The sequence below is a fragment of the Natator depressus genome, chromosome 2, assembly GCF_965152275.1.
Source record: "Natator depressus isolate rNatDep1 chromosome 2, rNatDep2.hap1, whole genome shotgun sequence".
Lineage (NCBI taxonomy): Eukaryota > Metazoa > Chordata > Testudines > Cheloniidae > Natator > Natator depressus.
Genome location: NC_134235.1, coordinates 7,626,145 through 7,645,737, shown reverse-complemented (window position 1 = coordinate 7,645,737; position 19,593 = coordinate 7,626,145). Strand labels below are relative to the sequence as shown.

The window sequence follows — 19,593 nt, the reverse complement described above, 5'->3', positions numbered from 1 at the left end:
AATCAGGAGGAGTGGGGGAGGGAGGGTGCCTCAGGAAGTGATGTGTCTCTTGAGCTGCTCGGTGTGATTAAGGCATTACACACCGTGCAGGGTCTATCCGTGGTGCAGATTGTTCCCCCGATACGGAAGAAGGCAGGAGACACGGCTGTAGCATTCCTCACATGGGCTGCACAAGTGAGGGGGAGATTTCTGCAAGCCCACCAAGGGCCGATCTCAGCCTGGCCCAGACATCGGACAGGCTTCGGCATGCATAGAAAGTTAGTGAAAGATGCCAGGAAAACTGCCCTGGAGTCTGAGTGCCTCAATTTCTTCAAAGCATGAGTGCAGAATAGAAAACAGCAGTGCAAGTTTCCCCATGTCTACCTAGAATTGGACTGTGACCACTCACACATTTCACCTAGGCCCCCCAGCATCCTTTAGAGGGTAATGATTGTCACATCTAACTTCTGAGGTCTGGATATGAACCAACAAATTAGAGATACACCACTCTAGTCATCACCACATCCCTGAGCCATCCACTTATCCCAGCCTTCATCCATATCACATGATAAAGAATCAGATATAAACTCCCACCTGTAGAAATCTCAGCGGGATCAGTGTTTGACTGAGACTGCAATAATTATGACAACAACCAGCAGAACGGCCATCCCGACAGAGAGAAGACAGCACTTCATCTTCCTGGCTCGTTGCTAAGAGAGAAACAGGAAACAGAAATAAATACATGTATGTGTTCATTGGACGATGCAGAGAAAGTCTGAAGAAATATCGCTGCACATCGATCTCCACTTCCAGGACTGGCTGAGTCACATGCAGGATGCTAGGCTACAGAAGACATGCCTTTTACTTAGTGCAGATCCACCCTTCTGTGCACCCTCCTCTGGGAAAAGCCTCCCTTGAAACTCTCAGCCACATTCCTCACCCACTGCTCTTCCCACTCAGGCCATCACCAGCTGACACTCACTTATTGCCATCACGTTAAATCAGGGATTTGGGCAGTGCTAGGTGATTGGTGAAAGGGGTCACGACTACCTTCCTACTGCCAGGAGAAGGGGCTGTCTCGGCAGAAATCTGTAATAATCCCAGCCATGCAAAAATACAGGTAATTTCTTAGGCCAGCAAAGATGCTTCAGCATCCAAGCACCCTGATTTCCATTCAGATTAAGGTCAAGAGCCAGATTTTTGCTCCTGGAAGTTGTAACCTTGACGTCCACATTTGTCTGAAGCAAAAGTAAATGAGATAACCGGGCAAGAAAATTGCAGATGCAATTCAGTGTTGATAAATACATAGCAATGCACATTACAAAACATAATCCCAACTATAAATACAAAATGATGGGGTCTAAATGAGCTGTCACAACTCAAAAAGGAGATCTTGGAGTCTGTGGATAGTTCTCTGAAAACATCCGCTCAATGTACAGCAGCAGTCAAAAAACCTAACAGAACCATTAGGAAAGGGATAGATAATAAGACAGAAAATACCATGAAGTCACTACAGAAATTCATAGTATGCCCACACCTTGAATACTGCATGCAGTTCTGGTCATCACATCTCAAAACAGATACATTAGAATTGGAAAAAGTACAGAGAAGATCAAGAACATGATTAGGGGTATGAAACAGCTTCCATATGAGGAGAGATTAAAAAGATTGGGGCTGATCATCTTACAAAAGAGACGACTAAGGGAGGATATGTTAGAGCTCTGTAAAATCATGACTGGTGTGAAAAAGCCAATAAAGAAATGTTATTTACCCCTTCACATAACAAAAGAACCAGGGGTCACCCAATGAAATTAACAGGCAGCAGGTTTAAAACAAACTGAAGGGTGTACTTCTTCACACAATGCACAGTAAACCTGTGGAACTCATTGCCAGGGCATGTTGTGAAGGCCAAAAGCATAACTAGGTTCAGAAAAGAAGTAGATATGTTCATGGAGGATAGGTCCATCAATGGCTATTAGACAAAATGGTCAGGGATGCAACCCCATGCTCTGGGTGTCCCTAAACCTCTGACTGCTAGAAGTGGGGACTGGATGACAGGGGATGGATCACTAGATAAATTGCCCTCTTCTATTCATTCCCGCCGAAGCCTCTGGTACAGAACACTGTCAGAAGACAGGCCACTGGGCTAGATGGACCCTTGGTCTGACCCAGGGTGGCCATTCTTCTGTTTTTAGGTTTACCCAGTATCTTCCACAGCTGTAATACTGCCGTTATCTATTTATAACCTCTCTCTTGAGGGGCAATTCCTTATTCCCTGTTTAACTGGATAGAATAATGGAAGTCCCATAAAGCCATTGGAATCATGGGTTCACTTTAATCCAGGCTCTTTCTTGGATGCACTATATAATAGCACATTAAATGAGTTCCCCGATATAGCTCACAGAGTATAATGCCGCTCACGCTGAGAGCCTGTCAGAGAGAGTGAGCTCTTTCCTCCAGCCCTGAGTCCACGAACCCAGACAATAACAACGAGGCATAATCAAGCAACTACATATATCTACAGGCCTTTCTTACAGCTACAGCAGCACTTTGGGATAAAGGAGTCAGCTAATTTTTGTACTGGCATCCACTTTCTTTCCTGGTTAGTGCTGTAAACACCTTCCTAGTCAGCACAAATTCCCCTAAGTTCTTTGCTCATGGCATCACTGCACCATACATATCTGAATTAAATTGCATTTGCTATCATTTAAAACTAGATCAGTGGGTCTCCAATTATTTAGAAGTGACAGGGGTCCGCTCATGGACCCATCTCCCCTTCCAATGCCCAAATTCCTCGCTGTCTATTTGTCCAATTACCTCACTCTATGGACTATTAGGCCCATCGTACATACTTCGTGAACACTGGACTAGATGGGGCCATGGGATGCAAAAGGACCCTCTTTTGCATTTCAAAGCCATTGAGAAACTTGAATGTTGATGTTTTGTTTCTATGAGAGGTTTCAGAGTAACAGCCGTGTTAGTAGAGTGAGTTTGTGTGTGTGGTTTTTGGAGGGGGGTGTGTGTGTGGGGGGGGAGTGGTGGTGAGAAAACCTGGATTAGTGCTGGAAATGACCCACCTTGATTATCATGCGCATTATAAAGAGAGGTTTCAAAGAGGGATGGGCTATTACCAGCAGGAGAGTGAGTTTGTATGTGTGTCTGTGGGGGGGGGGGGGAAGGGTGAGAAAACCTGGATTTGTGCTGGAAATGGCCCTCCTTGATGATCACTTTAGATAAGCTGTTACGAGCAGGACAGTGGGGTGGGAGGAAGTTTTGTTTCATGGTCTCTGTGTGTATATAATGTCTTCTGCAGTTTCCACAATATGCTATGCATCCGATGAAGTGAGCTGTAGCTCACGAAAGCTCATGCTCAAATAAACTGGTTAGTCTCTAAGGTGCCACAAGTACTCCTTTTCTTTTTTCTTGTTTCTACGAGGTTTTTCTAATATCAGTTATGAGAGATCTTTAATAAAAATGCTGAGGTCTCTAGTGACCTCTCTATAGCTCCTAAACCATGGTAGAAGTACTTACCCTGGGTCTCCTTTCCTTCATCCAGTTTGCAACTACTCACACACTACTAAGGGTTTAGGTGCTTTAACTATACGTAATTTCTTGTGCATGTTTTGATAAGGAATTCTCCCTGGTTCTGAGTGGGGAGCATTATGATCATGTCGGCATATGCGTCTCAATCAATTTGCCGTGATTGTAGTGAGGAGAATGCCCGTGGGCCCTGGTCCTTCCCGTCACCATCCTCTATAATTTTAACTAATTTTTCCACCTATAAAGGTAAATTTCTCCTTTTCAATGACTTAAGCTTCACTTCCAAGGGGGAACTTAATCAAATACATTCTGAAGAGGTGAGCACATGAGATAAGGGGCCTGCTGCAACCTTTTGTTTACCTTTAGCCTTAAGTAATTTCAAGTCAATAAGGGAGCATTGCCTCTGCTTAAAATCACAAAGACTATCTTGAAACGACTAGTTCTTGTCGGGTTCTAAAAACCATAGACTCTGTTGCATCAGTAGGGAATGCTAGCGGACCATTTAGCTTAGAGCAGGATTGACTTCATTATTCTTAGACATTTTATATGTATAAACATTTTATAAGTTCTATCCTGGTTGACAAATTACAATAATGGCTCCTGTTCCCTTTATATCACCACTTTATGGATTTAGCATGTCGCTCCAACATGCTTCTATAATCTGTTTTAGGCGTTACAGCCTTTTCCTCTTAATTCCTTATCTCGTTCTTTCATTTTTCATTAAGGCAAATGTTCATTCCATTGCAAAGACAGTCTGCACTTTTCATCTGTATTTCAGTCTCCATTCAAAAATCTTAGCATGCCATAGAATACCTGAGTAGGGATAAATAATATACTACATGCATATGTTGCATTCATATACCACTTTTTATCCAGAAGCATCCACAGGAATTTCACAATTGTAATCCCATATACTGGAATCCCTTCACATGCCATAAAATGCAACCACTTCTGGGTTCAATAGGAACAGGAACACTTCACAATAGCTCAGGAAAGGAAGTGAAGAATATCATACCCAAATGAACTCGCAAGAGGCCCTTTGGCAAGCAGAATATAAGTACCGAAACTAGAATATGGCTATGGCACTAGAACTAACTCTGCTGCTCTTAAAAAAAAAAGCATCATCAAGTTTTGGTCATCAAGGATACATCAGCATGCCAGTTTTACATCCAAAAGATGGCACCTCTCTCAGTACATTGCCCTCTATCGCATGCTATGGTCTTTGGTTCAACACTTATGCACAGGGAAGACTATCACTTGCTAACCCACCAACTCCAGTTCCTGCAGCATCTGTGCATTCCATGGAGGATTTTTCAGACCCGATCAGAGCTGAACCAGTTTAGCATGTGACATCAGAGGCTGGAGTGGTTTGAGCCTGCCTTAGCCCCAGGCAGGTAAGCGCTGGGAGCCGCCTGAGGTAAGCGCTGCCCGGCCGGAGCCCACAACCCCTCCCGCACCCCAAACCTGTGGCCCAGCCCTGAGCCCCTTCCTGTACCCAACTCCCTCCCAGAGCCTGCATCCCTTCCCGCACCCCAATCCTCTCCCCCAGCCCTGAGCCCCCTCCAGCACCCAAACTCCCTCCCAGAGCCTGCATCCCACACCCCCTCCTACACCCCAACGCTCTGCCCCAGGCTCAGTCTGGAGCCCCCTCCCACACTCCAAACCCCTTGGCCCCAGCCCAGGGCCTGCACCCCCTCCCACACCCCAACCCCCTGTCCCAGCCCGGTGAAAGTGAGTGAGGGTGGGAGAGAGCGAGCGATGGAGGGAGGGGGTAAGGGAGTGAGCAGGGCAGGGTCTCAGAGAAGGGGCGGGGCCTCAGGGAGGGGTGGGCAGGGGCGGGGCAAAGGTGTTTGGGTTTGTGTGATTAGACAGTGGGCAACCCTAATTCCAGTCAGGCAAGACGTCTTCCTCATTCTCCTCCAGGCTGCCTGAGTGCCAGCGGAGGAAGCATTGAGAGCATAGGACTGACAAGTCTTCCCGCTTTCAGTTCCTGTGCCTGGTGCCACTGCACCATTTGGCTGCCTGGACAACCAATTTCAGGAACAGTCCTGCTGCTCAGCTCCCGCAGCCCCAGGATGGAGCATACTCAGTCACTCTCTGGGCCATGTGCCGTCCAGTTTGCATGTAGGAGCTGTAAGGGGATACAGCATGCTCAATGCAGATGGAAATGTCAGAGAATTTAGCTGCCAAAAATCTAACAAGTCTCCAATGAGCATGTGCAAACTAGAATTTTTTGACAGGTTTCAGAGTAACAGCCGTGTTAGTCTGTATTCGTAAAAAGAAAAAAGAAAAGGAGTACTTGTGGCACCTTAGAGACTAACCAGTTTATTTGAGCATGAGCTTTCGTGAGCTACAGCTCACTTCATCGGATGCATAGCATATCGTGGAAACTGCAGAAGACATTATATACACACAGAGACCATGAAACAAAACTTCCTCCCACCCCACTGTCCTGCTGGTAACAGCTTATCTAAAGTGATCATCAAGGAGGGCCATTTCCAGCACAAATCCAGGTTTTCTCACCCTTCCCCCCCCCCACAGACACACATACAAACTCACTCTCCTGCTGGTAATAGCCCATCCCTCTTTGAAACCTCTCTTTATAATGCGCATGATAATCAAGGTGGGTCATTTCCAGCACTAATCCAGGTTTTCTCACCACCACCCCCCCCCCACAAATCAGATGTTAAGAATTATAACATTCATAAACCAGTCGGAGAACACTTCAATCTCTCTGGTCACGCAATCACAGACATGAGGGTCGCTATCTTAAAGCAAAAAAACTTCAAATCCAGACTCCAGCGAGAAACTGCTGAATTGGAATTCATTTGCAAATTGGATACTATTAATTTGGGCTTGAATAGAGACTGGGAGTGGCTAAGTCATTATGCAAGGTAGCCTATCTCCCCTTGTTTTTTTCCTACAAACCCCCCCCCCCCCAAGACGTTCTGGTTAAACTTGGATTATTGCTGTGCACATTGTAAGATGAGCTATTGCCAGCAGGAGAGTGAGTTTGTGTGTGTGGTTTTTGGAGGGGGGTGTGTGTGTGTGTGGGGGGGTGGTGAGAAAACCTGGATTAGTGCTGGAAATGACCCACCTTGATTATCATGCGCATTATAAAGAGAGGTTTCAAAGAGGGATGGGCTATTACCAGCAGGAGAGTGAGTTTGTATGTGTGTCTGTGGGGGGGGGGGAGGGTGAGAAAACCTGGATTTGTGCTGGAAATGGCCCTCCTTGATGATCACTTTAGATAAGCTGTTACCAGCAGGACAGTGGGGTGGGAGGAAGTTTTGTTTCATGGTCTCTGTGTGTATATAATGTCTTCTGCAGTTTCCACGATATGCTATGCATCCGATGAAGTGAGCTGTAGCTCACGAAAGCTCATGCTCAAATAAACTGGTTAGTCTCTAAGGTGCCACAAGTACTCCTTTTCTTTTTTCTTTTTAGAATTTTTTGGAGGTTTAGAATTCAGTCAGATTTACACAGGAATGGCAAAAGGCACATCCCGGACACTAATACAATCCCACTGCCAAATTTCAAGTCAGTGTTCCAAAGCACAGAAGCACTACAGCTTCTCAACAGTTGCCTAGCATGGAAAATTTCAGCCTGAATTGTCTGGCAAAGTTTAAGCAACTAAAACCAGGACCTTATAATGGAAAATGTTGGGCAACCTTAATTATAGGCAGAACTACCTACACCACCCAGCTTAGTCTGGTGAACAGATGAGCAAGATCTTCGGTTGGTGTAGAACAGCATTGATCCACTTGTGTGCACCAGTAGTTATTTTTGCTTTAATCTCAGGATTTATTAGTAACATGTTATAGGTAAGGACATATTTTAAGCCTGACAGTGCCCTTTACACACACAATTGAAACAGTGAATACCAAATGTCAGGGAAGAAGTTAGTGGGGCTATTTAGGGACATGAGTAGAAAGTGCTTTATAGTGACAGGAGAGGTGGATGTTACTGTGAGACTGAAAGAATCCTTTGCCTTAATGTTCCACAGAAGAAGCTGTAGGTCACATCCTACAGGCTGGAATCTATTTATCTATGGGAGGGAGGTGAAATGTTAAAAGGCTTTTTAATTATGCCACAATAGATAGTCAAGCAATTAGAACCATTAAAAGCTGCTGAGGCACTGGACCCAGAGGAGTGAGTTACATCCTGGAAATTATTTAGAAAATACAGTTGCAAGGGGAAAAGAAAACATCTTTGTTGCTCAGAGTTTCAAAAGCTGGCTTGGAATGAATCATAGAAATGTAGGTCTGGAAGGGACCTCAAGAAGTCATCTAGTCGAACTGTCTGCGCTGAGGCAAGATCAAGTAAACCTAGACCATCCCTGACAGGTTTGTCTAACCTGTTCTTAAAAACTTCCAGTGACGGAGATGCTACAACCTCTCTTGGAAGCTTATTCCACACCTTAACTACCCTTATGATTCATAGTTTTTCCTAATATCCAACCTAAATCTCCAGAGTTGCAGATTAAGCCCATTATGCCTTGTCCTATCTTCAGTGGAAAATGGAAGACAACTGATTACCACCGTCTTTATAACATCCCTTAATTTATTTGAAGTCTGTTAGCAGGTCCCTTCCCAGTCTTCTTTTCTCAAGACTAAACATGACCAGTTTTCTTAAGCTTTCCTCTTAGGTCAGCTTGTCTAAACCTTTCACCATTTTTGTTGCTCTTCTCTGGATTCTCTCTCCAATTTGTCCACATCTTTCCTGAAGTGTGGTGTCCAGAGTGGGTCCCAGTACTCCAGATGAGGCTTTACCAGTGTCGAGTATAGCAGGACAATTACCTCCAATGTCTTTCATATGACACCCCTATTAATGGAACACAGAATGATAGTAGCATATTTTGCAACTTTATTTTTGACTCATATTCAATTTGCGATCTCCTATAATCCCCCAGAACTAACATCTAGACTATTTCCTATTTTGTAGTTGTGCAATTATTTTTTTCTTTCCTGAGTGTAGTACTTTGCATTTGTCTTTACTGAATTTCATTTTTTTAATTTCAGACCAATTCTCCAATTTGTCAAGGTTATTTCAAATTCTAATCCCGTCCTCCAAAATGCTTACAACCTGGCCCAACTTGGTGTCATCCACAAATTAAATAAGTATGCTCTGCACTCCATTATCCAAGTCATTTATGAAAATATTGAATAGTAAAGGACCCAAGACAGTCCCCACTAGAAACATCCCCCCCAGTTGGACAGCGAACCACTGATAATTACTCTTTGAGTATCGTCTTTCAACCAGTTGTGCACCCACATTATATTAATTTCATCTAGACCACATTTCCTTAGTTTGCTTATGAGAATGTAATGTGGGATTGTGTCAAAAGTCTTATTAAAATCAAGATATATCATATCTACAGCCTCCGCCCAAATACTAGACAAGTAACCCTGTCAAAGAAGGAAATTGGGTTGGTTTGGCATGATTTGTTTTTCGCCAACATGGATTTGTCATTCCTTACAATCCTGTTGTCCTCTAGGTGCTTACGAAGTGATGGTTTAATAATTTGTTCCTGAATCTGTCCAGGTATCAAAGTTACACTGACAGGTCTACAGTTCCTCAGGTCATTTAAGTCCCCCTCCTTTTAAGGATAAGTTCTATGTCTGCCCTTCTCCAGTCCTCTGGGACCTCACCCAGCCTCCACTAGTTTTCAAAGGTGATAACTAATGGTTTCAAGATTGCTTCAGCTAGTTCCTTAAGTACCCAGGGGGGGATTTCATGCAGGCCTTACTGACTTGAATTCATCTAAGGCCCTGTCTACATTGCAGAATGTTGTCACTGAAAGGCAGCTTTTGTTGATGAACCAGTGGAGGTGTACACACTGCAATGCCACTTTGGGGGACAAAACTCTTCAGTTTCAGCGACAAAATAAAACCACCTTGATGAGAGGGATAAAGCTTTTTTCAGTAAATTTAAAGCTACAAAGCTTCAGTGTAGACACTGCCGTTTGTTATATCACCACAACTGGCCTCCCCCAGTATCCCACAATGCCTGCCAGGACCATTCTGCACACTGTTTTGAAATCAACTGCCCTGCAGACACGTGCCCCTTCCCTTTCAAAGCTCTGGGAAGTTTCTGAGAGCTGAGCTCTGGCAGCAAGGGGCAAATCATTAACATGGAATGCTGCTCTCTCCCGGACTAGGAACACAGAGGCAAGTAGGCAGAGGCGGATGGGTGTGTGTGTGTGAGAGAGAGAGAGAGAGACTGCTGTGCAGAGCCGGAAGGAGTGGGGGCTAATCACAAACTTCTATGGGCGGGGGGAGACACACAAATATACAAGTATAAATTACTACATATCTCTAAATCCAGTGATTTCCCTGGACATTGTGGGTAATCAGCACACGTCAGGATCAGGCCCTTTGTGAACTCAGCTCGACTAAAATCTCTGGTTACAGTAAAACTGAACTCTGAGAAAACGATTTCCTGATAACAGGTTTCCAGAACATTATTATTATTATTATATTCCATTGTATTTCATAAGATCCTTTAGTCATGTTGTACACAATCAGACCTTATAATGAAATAAACAGACTGTGTTACTGAAAGGGAACTGAGGAATGTAACCTTTAAAGTGTGCATAAATTAAAACACACTGACCAAATCTGGTGATCTTTATGGTGTACCTTCTTTAAAAAATAACGTAAATTTACTATTAAATATCACTGCTTCTGAAGAGTGGCTATAAAAAAACAATAATATTAGCACGCACCTTTCGGTGTATTTAAATGAGAAAGAAGCAGCCCCTTTGTTTATAAGAACATAACGTATTTTTAGCAGGAAAAGACCATCCCACACCAACTCGATGGATATAGCTTAGGTTGATTTGGTGCCATTCATTATTTCCTCAATCCCCTCCCATCCCAGACATTAATCTCTATCTCGTGGACTAATTTATACTTTTCTCCAGCAACTTTGTCAATGTATCTACCACTTTGCACCTGAAGCAATTTCCGTTCCTTCTTAGTTTTCTCATGGCTACTACAATTTGTTAATCTCCCAGGAGTGTATTATAAGCAGAGCTGGTAGCACTGCTGCTGGTACTGGGCTAGACGGACCTTTGGTCTGACCCAGTATGACCGTTCTTATGTTCTTTGTACCAGGGAAGCGCTTTTTGCTATTTCTGTGAAAACTCACCTAAATTTGGCCTAGTTATGAGCCTCTGTCAAACCTCAGTTCACACATGCTCAGTAGAGACTTGCTGGAATCTTTGGAGAATTTAGCTGCCAAATTCCATTTGCATTGAGCATGTTCCAGCCCGGGGCTGCAGGGTTTGAGCAGGACTTTCCCTGCAATAGCTCCTCCCGTCAATTAGGCGCTGTTGCCAAGGCTGCACAAGCTGCTTTAATTTTGGCATTTCCTAACTTTTGAGTGCATGACTTTGCGACCTTATGTTCTTTCAGTTTTGTTTTGCTTAACATCACTGACAATTACAAATACCTTACATACCACCAGCACTTGAAAAATATTCATGATAAAATAAAGATACATGTAAATCTCATTCAGAAAGTGGCAAGATCAACCTGGGGAGCCGATGAAAAAAATCTCTACACTTCACTGGCCCTTGTCTACTCTACCACAGGATACTGCTCACACATCTGGACACATTAGTTCTCAACACCACCATGTGGGTCATTACAGGCACAGTAAAATCAACGCTACAACCATGGCTTCCCATACTGGCATTCCTCCACCCACCCAAATTCATCACAACACGAGAATCTTTTGGTTTCATTGAATGAGGAACAAGGATTTTCCAATATCCAAACAGCAGATCTGCCTACCTTCTCCATAAATGGGGACTGAGACACAAACCTATTTGTGACTGCAGAAATAGCTTTCAAATTATGGAACTCCTCATCACTCAATGTCCAAAAAAACCCACACCTTGGTGATATCTCTGCCATCCCTACGCATCACTTGAAGCAATCAATTGGATCACCAACCTAGACGTGGACATTTAATATTGCTCTTTTAAAGCAAGAAGAAGAAGAAGATGACAAAATGTTAATGGCTAACATTTCTATGGTCTCTTTCAAGGCACCAGGCTCACAATGTGATTTACTAATTCCCTAGATTGACAATTCATTTTTCCTACCCTAGAAAGCAGCCACCTACCTTCAGCAGCTATTTTAATATTGCATAGCAATACTAGTATCCTCAGTGTAGACCTCCAGCCACTTGAGAACAAAACAGACACTTCAGCAAGTCTGACTCCACCCAGTTGAGGCAACGCTGCACATACCCATCAACCAGTACATTACAGTGAGTGATCAAGGTAGGTATCCTTCCTCAACCCCCTGGTGCACAATGACACAGGCTCCCAAAGAGGTATTCTGAGAATGGTATATCATCAGTGCTCTATAAAGTCACTGTTAGGAGTTAGTGAATCCCTGTGTTATAAAGTTTACAAGAGTTTTCCATAGAAGAGACAAAGCTGTATATAAGTAAATAGTTAATAGATATGCTGCCAGTAAATGGCGCTCAAGAATATGCTGCATTGTTATTGGGTTTGTAGGAAAATAAAACTTTTTATTGTTGTGCCCTACAGATAGCTTCTTGCCTTCAGCTGTTTGCATGCAGCTCTTAATAAACATGTTAGCTGCGGCTTTTGCTATGGAACACAGTCAGCGGACACGGAAAACCAAATCCCTTTAGTCTCATCAGAAAGAGCCTTATTACAAATATGCTTCAATACAAGGAGTTGCAGAAGGCTTCTTTAAGAGACTGCAAAAAACCAGAGTGCTTTGTAGCTGAGAGTATTTTTAAAACTACGGAGCACAATTTCCTCCCGGACAGGTTATTTTTCACTAGTTTACAAGCATTTATCACTTTGCTGCTGACGTTTTGCAGCATGAGAACTAGTTAGGAGCAAAGTGCTAAATACCAGTGAGTAAACTAAACTGAAAACAGGCATGACAATCTGCCTCTGAAAGAGCAATACATTCTGTGATAGAGAGCAAAGCAGGGGTGGGCAAACTTTTTGGTCCGAGGGCCACATCTGGGTATGGAAATTGTATGGTGGGCCATGAATGCTCACAAAATTGGGAGTTGGGGTGCAGGCTCCGGGTGGGGTGTGGGCTCAGGGGTGGGGCTAGAAATGAGGAGTTCAGGCTGCGGGAGGGGGCTCCGGGCTGGAGCTCGGGGCTAGGGTGTGTGTGGGGGAGGGCTCCAGCTGGGAGTACGGGCTCTGGGGTGGGGGTGGGGCTAGGGATGAGGGGTTGGGGGTGCAGAGGATGCTCCCGGGCTTGGACCGAGGGGTTTGGAGGGTGGGAGGGGGATCAGAGCTGGGGCAGGGGGTTGGGGTGTGGGAGGGGGTCAGGGGTGCAGGCTCTGGGCGGCGCTTACCTCAAGCAGCTCCCAGAAGCAGCGGCATGACCCCCCTCCAGCTCCTACATGGAGGTGTAGCCAGGCGGCTCTGCACGCTACCCTGTCCGCAGGCGCTTGGGGCGCGGGCAGTGTGCAGAGCCCCCTGGCTGCCCCTACACGTAGGAGCTGGAGGGGGGACATGCTGCTGCTTCTGGGAGCCATGTGGAGTGGGGCAAGCCCTGGACCCTGCTCCCTGGCAGGAGCTCGAAGGCTGAATTAAAACGTCTGGATGCCCAGATGCAGCCCCTGGTCCGTAGTTTGCCCACCCCTGGAGTAAAGAGATGCACAGCTCTGCACAGCTCTGCACTTAGCATCACACAGCAGGGATTTACAAGCTGACTCTATTGCTGCATTACAATGTCTCAACCCTCCCAAGCCCATGTGTGTGACATGGGGCTTTACAATGTACAATAGAGTCATAACATGAGAAGCACAGCAAAAAACCCCAAGAGATGCTCCTTTAAAGGATGCTGAGTTCATTTCATTTCCCATAAACTCCAATTCAAAGTCCAAATTTTCCAGTATCAGTTAATTGTTCTAACAAACAGTATTGGACAAGTTTGCCCTGGTGCACCTCAACTGAAGCCAGTGGAGTTACAGCAAGGAATTATTGGGCCCTGTGTGTCTTGGGTCAGTTGGGACGGAGATAGATTTGAGCCTAAACATGAGCTGACTTACTTTTTAATCAGTACTGATGAGAAACTGGTTAGGAGAAAATAAACCCAAATGAGTTTTCCAATGTCTGAATAACATTTTAGCCTCTATTCTTTTTCATTTTTCACAGCAGCCTGTGTGCTTTCACATTTCCGATGGATCAGAAGTAGAAAAGCCATGAGAGAAGCAGTACATTTCTGCCTCATCAAGAAGCAGGATGTATTGGCAATTTCAGGAGAAAGAAATTTCTCCTGAGATTGCCTGCCCAGTTTTGCAACTAGAGATCCAGATAAGGTTTGACAAAGGATCAGAGTTCAGGACAGCTAGGAGTTCAGCATTAAAGGGAAAATACAAACAAAACCCCACACATGAGCTAGCAGATAAAGCACAGAACTGTGTGTTAGATTGGGGCTCTATTTTTTGCTCTCCAGTTGAATTGCTATGTGAGCTAACAAAAGTCACTTAACTTTTGTGCCTCGGTTTCCCCATCTGTAAAATAGGGATGTTACCACTAAAATTACACGTAGCACAGATAGCAACACCAACAGTTAAGGTTGCCTAGTGCTTTCCATTTCAAGATCCTGCTTTTGGTTGCTTTTAACTTTGCTCAACTTAAATTGTTCAGGCTGAAGTTTTCCATGCCAGGTGTCTGCCTGATTTATTAATTAATTTAATCAATTTTTATTATTAATTATTATTATTATATTCTTAATTATTATTTGTTTTCATTTCGGCTGAAATGGTTCAGTCATTTCTAAGAAGGGTGAGGGGGTTAATGTCGTTCCAGATGATGGAATTTCTGTTTAACTACATTACCACACACTGTTTTGTCCATAGGACCTTTGCTTCATTCAGTGCACAAGATGGAACTGCTCTGGAGCTGAATCAGGGTTTCCAAGGGAAAGAAACTGCTCTCTGTAGGCCCCCTGCCTCATTTGTTGCAAAAGATGGAATGTGTGTTGTGAATGAGGCAGGGGATTGCAGCAAGAGAAAGGAGAGTCTCGTGGTTAAGACAGCTAAATGCTGCCAAAGAACGTGATTAGAATAATAGAATATCAGGGTTGGAAGGGACCTCAGGAGGTCATCTAGTCCAACCCCCTGCTCAAAGCAGGACCAATCCCCAATTTTTGGCCCAGATCCCTAAATGGCCCCCTCAAGGATTGAACTCACAACCCTAGGTTTAGCGGGCCAATGCTCCAACCACTGAGCTATTCTCTCCCCCTGATTCTATCCCCCCTAACGTCACAGAGTTCCCAGGGAGAGGCCCTGGATCTCTGAATTTGGGCCCCTATCCAATTTCTATTAGAGTAAATGCACATACTCCCTAGCTGGCTCTAGTCCTTAGTTCTGCCTCACAATCATGAAACTTGGTGTACCACATATTTGAGCCATGGCTCTAGCACACGTTTCAGGAGAATAAAACGAATGAATAGTAATTGCTCTACAAGTGAATTTTGTGGGACTGGCGGGTGTGTGTGTTGTGACTGTCACAAAACCAATAAATGAAGTCCTTATGAAAAGCAAGATGCCGACAATCACAGACACAAATCTTCTGGTTATTCACAGAATAGTTATGGCCCTGGCAGGAGCCATGCAAGTTTCCTTTACACTGTTCCATGTCAATGTCCCTGTAACCTCACCAGCAGGAATCGCTTCTAAGTGTAAAAGGGAAGTTCAGTCCTTGGCCTCTCACTACCAAGCGTGCCAACCAGTAGGTCCATTTATGCCAACAGCGTGGTGATAGGATTCTAATGCTGTGGACAGCTTAATGGGGCTCAGCTGTGTACTGCAACGATCACTGACACTGATCATTCTACAAAGTAAATCCATTAATAGCAACAATTACAGGGCATTCTGTAAAAAAATCTGTTCATTTAGCTTGCCATGAAAGGGGCAAAATTACTTATGTCCTTGAGTGGTTTCACACTGCCTGGAAAAAATATTGTTAAAGAACATAATTCACAAACTCCAAAAGAATCTGCCTTTAAAAAAAAAAAAACAGGTTGCCAAGTTGTGGCCAATTTACAACACCTGTAATAGCAAACAAGCATAATAAACCCATTTAGACCGTGAAAGTAAACATCGAACTATGAATATTTCACTTGATGGATAAAGATAGTGAAGAAATAGAAAACCCCAACATGATGGGAGCAAGAGGTTGATGCTAAAACACATTTTGCAACTCAGTTATAAATAACCTTTAGCCCAGGCAAAACCTTTTCAGTTATGTATCTGTCTAAAATATCTTTATAGTGATGCACAAGAAAAAATAATCTGATGCACTAGAAAAAGCTTTGCCTAGATGAAATAATAAAGTAGGTGGTGACACGGTTTTCTTTAAAATACATAGGGCCAGATGCTGGACTGTGCCTGAGGAGCTCTTCACTCAAATCGTGTATGTGAAGGGAGGTGCTTGCAAAGGTGCAGTTCGAATCCTCTTGATCCTTGATTGGGCCAGTACCAGGCTGGTCTCCTGGCCCAGATCAGAAGAGCCTGAAGCTTCCTGGGAAGATGGGGGATCTCACCACCTCACAGTGTGAGGCTTACATAAAGAAACTTTCAAATGAGATACACTGCCTCAAGGGTTGTCTGTCGGAGCGGGCAGTTTGGATAATACAACTCTGTCAAACCTTCATCCCAAACTCAAACCACAGACGGTTTTGAGCTTCTAAGAAATTCTCATATGTACTTCTGGGTTCCACCCAAACTAAAGATACCAGGAGAGAGAATGTTCTGATGATATTTACTGGAAAATTCAGAACCAGAAATCTCATGAGAAAGCCTGTTCTTGGGGCATTCTCAGATCAATGTTCATGATCCCAGGGCTCTGAAGACTTTTGCAATAAGCGTTCGCAGTTTTAGGTACTCTTGTGAACCAAACCTCTCAACTTATTGAGGGTGTCCCAATTCTAGTTATGTGGAGCTGATGAAAGCCTCTAACATGCCATTCCTCTTTTCCTGGCACCCATGACAGGAGCTTAAATCTACATTTGAGCTCCACAGGAGGAAAAAATATATATATTCCCCCCCTTTCTCTTGTCATAGCCTCCATACTTACCATATTAATTTATTGAGTTCATCTTTTTAATGCTAGCTTCTTTAAGTATTTAGCGCTCCTTTTTAGTTCTAATCCTCTTATTTGGTAATCAGTCTGAGTCTATCTCTTTAGGGATAACTTAAAGTTCTCAAGGAGATCAAGGAAAGTTTTCTCTTGATCTAGTTCACAGACTCAAACTTATTTGTCAGTGGCCAGGGATGCCACTTAGGCCTTAAAATGCTTTGCTGGGCTTCTCTCTTTCCTGTTGTTGGCCTTTCTACACAGGGTGATAGGGCAGGTTTTTAAAAGTGCATTCAGGGCTGTTGAAAAGTGCCTGACTGGTAATTACAGATATTAAAGCCCCCAGCATAGAGCCACGGCACGGGGAGTGGCAGCAAACTTAGCTCCACATGACCAATGTGCTTCCGCTGCAAGAGCCACTAGTCATTCAAATTCTATTCCTACTCATTCCCAAAACTGCCAGGCAGGTGCTGCTTTGTAATGGGTGCCCTATTCACCTGGAACCAGGCTGAGACCATGAACTAATCTCAGGGCACCAGACAGACATAGGAAAAAGCACCCAAACAAACCTTCAGTCACCCTAACCCAATTTCCTATTTTAATGGCTAAACAGATCCAGGCCTCCTCATTACCAGTTTTCTGAACATCCAGCATGTTTTTAAGAGACAGACAAGTCAGGAAGTCAAGTCAGCATCAGTCCTCTCTTTGATACTCTCAAACTGAAGTCCCGGCTATCGCTTAGCAAATCCGCCTAGCCAGAGGACACTGCAAACTAACTAGAGCAATGGGCAGTAGTAGGATGATCATAGCAAGTTTAACTGTTCTGCTCTTCCACAAGCACTCTTCCGAAGCCCTATTCAGGAAGGAATTTAATTTACCCACCTAAACAAAGAGCAGTAGGCAGCATGCACCTTTACCTTTCTCTTTAAAAACTAATGTTCAATGGGGGGGAAAAGGCATTGGGGGATGTCTCACATCAACTAACCCATTACAGTGAATTAATTAAACAATTATATTAGCCAGGCCTTCCCTCCTGACATGGCACAGCTGACATTAATTGGGCTACAATCAAGATAGTAATTCAGGTTAATTGGATTCCCACTGTCAGCAGCTATCAGAGTGTTTCAATATGCTGCTGTCATTTAAGAATAATTAATCATGAATGACTTTATTGGATGGCACTGGTTGACAGCTGATAGCGCAGCGAGGCTTGAAAAAGCTGGTGGATTGCTCTGGGGCCACTAAGGAGGAAAACTAGCTACTTTCCTAGGGACTATGACACTGCCACTTTATTCTCCATGATCCAAATATATGAAATGGTGTTGAAAGGACAAAATCTGATGATTTTTTCACACACACGCAACAGAGAGGAAGAGAGTGGCGGGGGGGGGGGAGTCAAAGTCATTGAGCCACTGTGGTGAGAGGCCTTTCTACGTTCCACAGAGGCCTTGGGCTCCTGGGATACAACAACAGGATTCGACAATACAAGAGTACATGCAACATAGGAAATGAAATGGTGAGACTCGCCCAGTTAGCTGCTCTGTCCCAGTTATTTTTCTCTAGCCTTTAAAGTAGCATTACTTTGAATTAATAACATTATGGGAAGTGAAATGATCTATTGGTAGAATCTCTGCCCTAAGTGCCAGGGAACTTACAAAGGCAAATATTTATTTAGCAATGACAAAAGTGAGGACTCACAGAGTTGTTGGGGGTGAAATAGCTAGACATGAAAGCACAGGACAGAAATTGCTTAGGGTGCTCCATGGGGAGTAAAAGGAATAAATTAAGCCTGAGAGAAATTGAGGCTAGATTTCAGGTGAGATCTATTACACTTTGGAATAGTTTCTCAAAGGGAAGCACAGGAGTCCCCATCACCTGAGTCATTTAGAACTGTACTTGACAAAGCACTAGAGAACATATCAGAAGGGGCACTGCTGTTTAGGAATGGGAGTTACTGAGTGGAGAAGACACCCTAGTAAGAGTTCTCTTTCTTATTTCTTTGATTCTTTTAAAATCTATTATATAGCCATAAGAACCCATTTCTAGGTGGCCACAGTGCTCAGCAGCAAACTTCTGATGGAAATCAGACAATTGAGCTGAGGAAGAATATGGCTCTCTCTGCCAAGAAATATAGGTCAGGCAACTGAACCAAATTGTACTCAAGAAATGTTAACGCACAAATTCCAGCTGTGAAGGTGTTTTCTTACCACATTCAATTGCAGAAGCTGGATTTTGGGGAAGACAAAAGGAAGCATCTTATTATATCCTCTCTCCATGATAACTCTGATTTAGCTATCAACACTGAGGGGCAAATGTAACTGATGTGCTTATTTTGTAACTGATGTGCTTATTTATTTTCAGTGACCCTGTCACTCCTTTCTCCTTTCCAAATCATTGTTATCTGCTGTTTAATTACCTCCCTCCCCCCAGTCTACTAGACTCAATGCTTCTTTGGCTTTACTAACTTTATATAGTACAGACCTTGGGAAGTCGTCTGTTGCTGTTCCGAGGTAAATCAGTACAGTCTGTGTCACAATGCAGAGATCCTTGCTGGTAATCCATCCTAATCAACATAATGTCAAATATAATCCAAATCCTAATTTCACCCAGTTATCCCTTTGAGGCCAATAACAAGGACAGCTCCCAGACTGCTGCGCTGGGCATCGCAACATGGGGAGTAGATGGCCAGCCCTCTGTGGAGAAAGAGGTGGTTAGGGACTATTTAGAAAAGCTGGACGTGCACAAGTCCATGGGGCCGGACGAGTTGCATCCGAGAGTGCTAAAGGAATTGGCGGATGTGATTGCAGAGCCATTGGCCATTATCTTTGAAAACTTGTGGCGAACGGGGGAAGTCCCAGGTGACTGGAAAAAGGCTAATGTAGTGCCAATCTTTAAAAAAGGGAAGAAGGAGGATCCTGGGAACTACAGGCCAGTCAGCCTCACCTCAGTCCCCGGAAAAATCATGGAGCAGGTCCTCA

General features: G+C 44.0%; 1 protein-coding gene across 1 annotated transcript in view; it reads right to left on the bottom strand.

The window, feature by feature from the left end:
- Positions 1-19,593, bottom strand: part of TSNARE1 (t-SNARE domain containing 1) — a 695,137-nt gene that overhangs the window by 74,341 nt on the left and 601,203 nt on the right. Inside the window, exon 12 of the mRNA XM_074943772.1 lies at positions 574-689. Within this exon, the coding sequence (XP_074799873.1) occupies positions 594-689 (96 nt within the window). The 3' untranslated portion in view covers positions 574-593. The remainder of the gene's footprint in view (positions 1-573; positions 690-19,593) is intronic.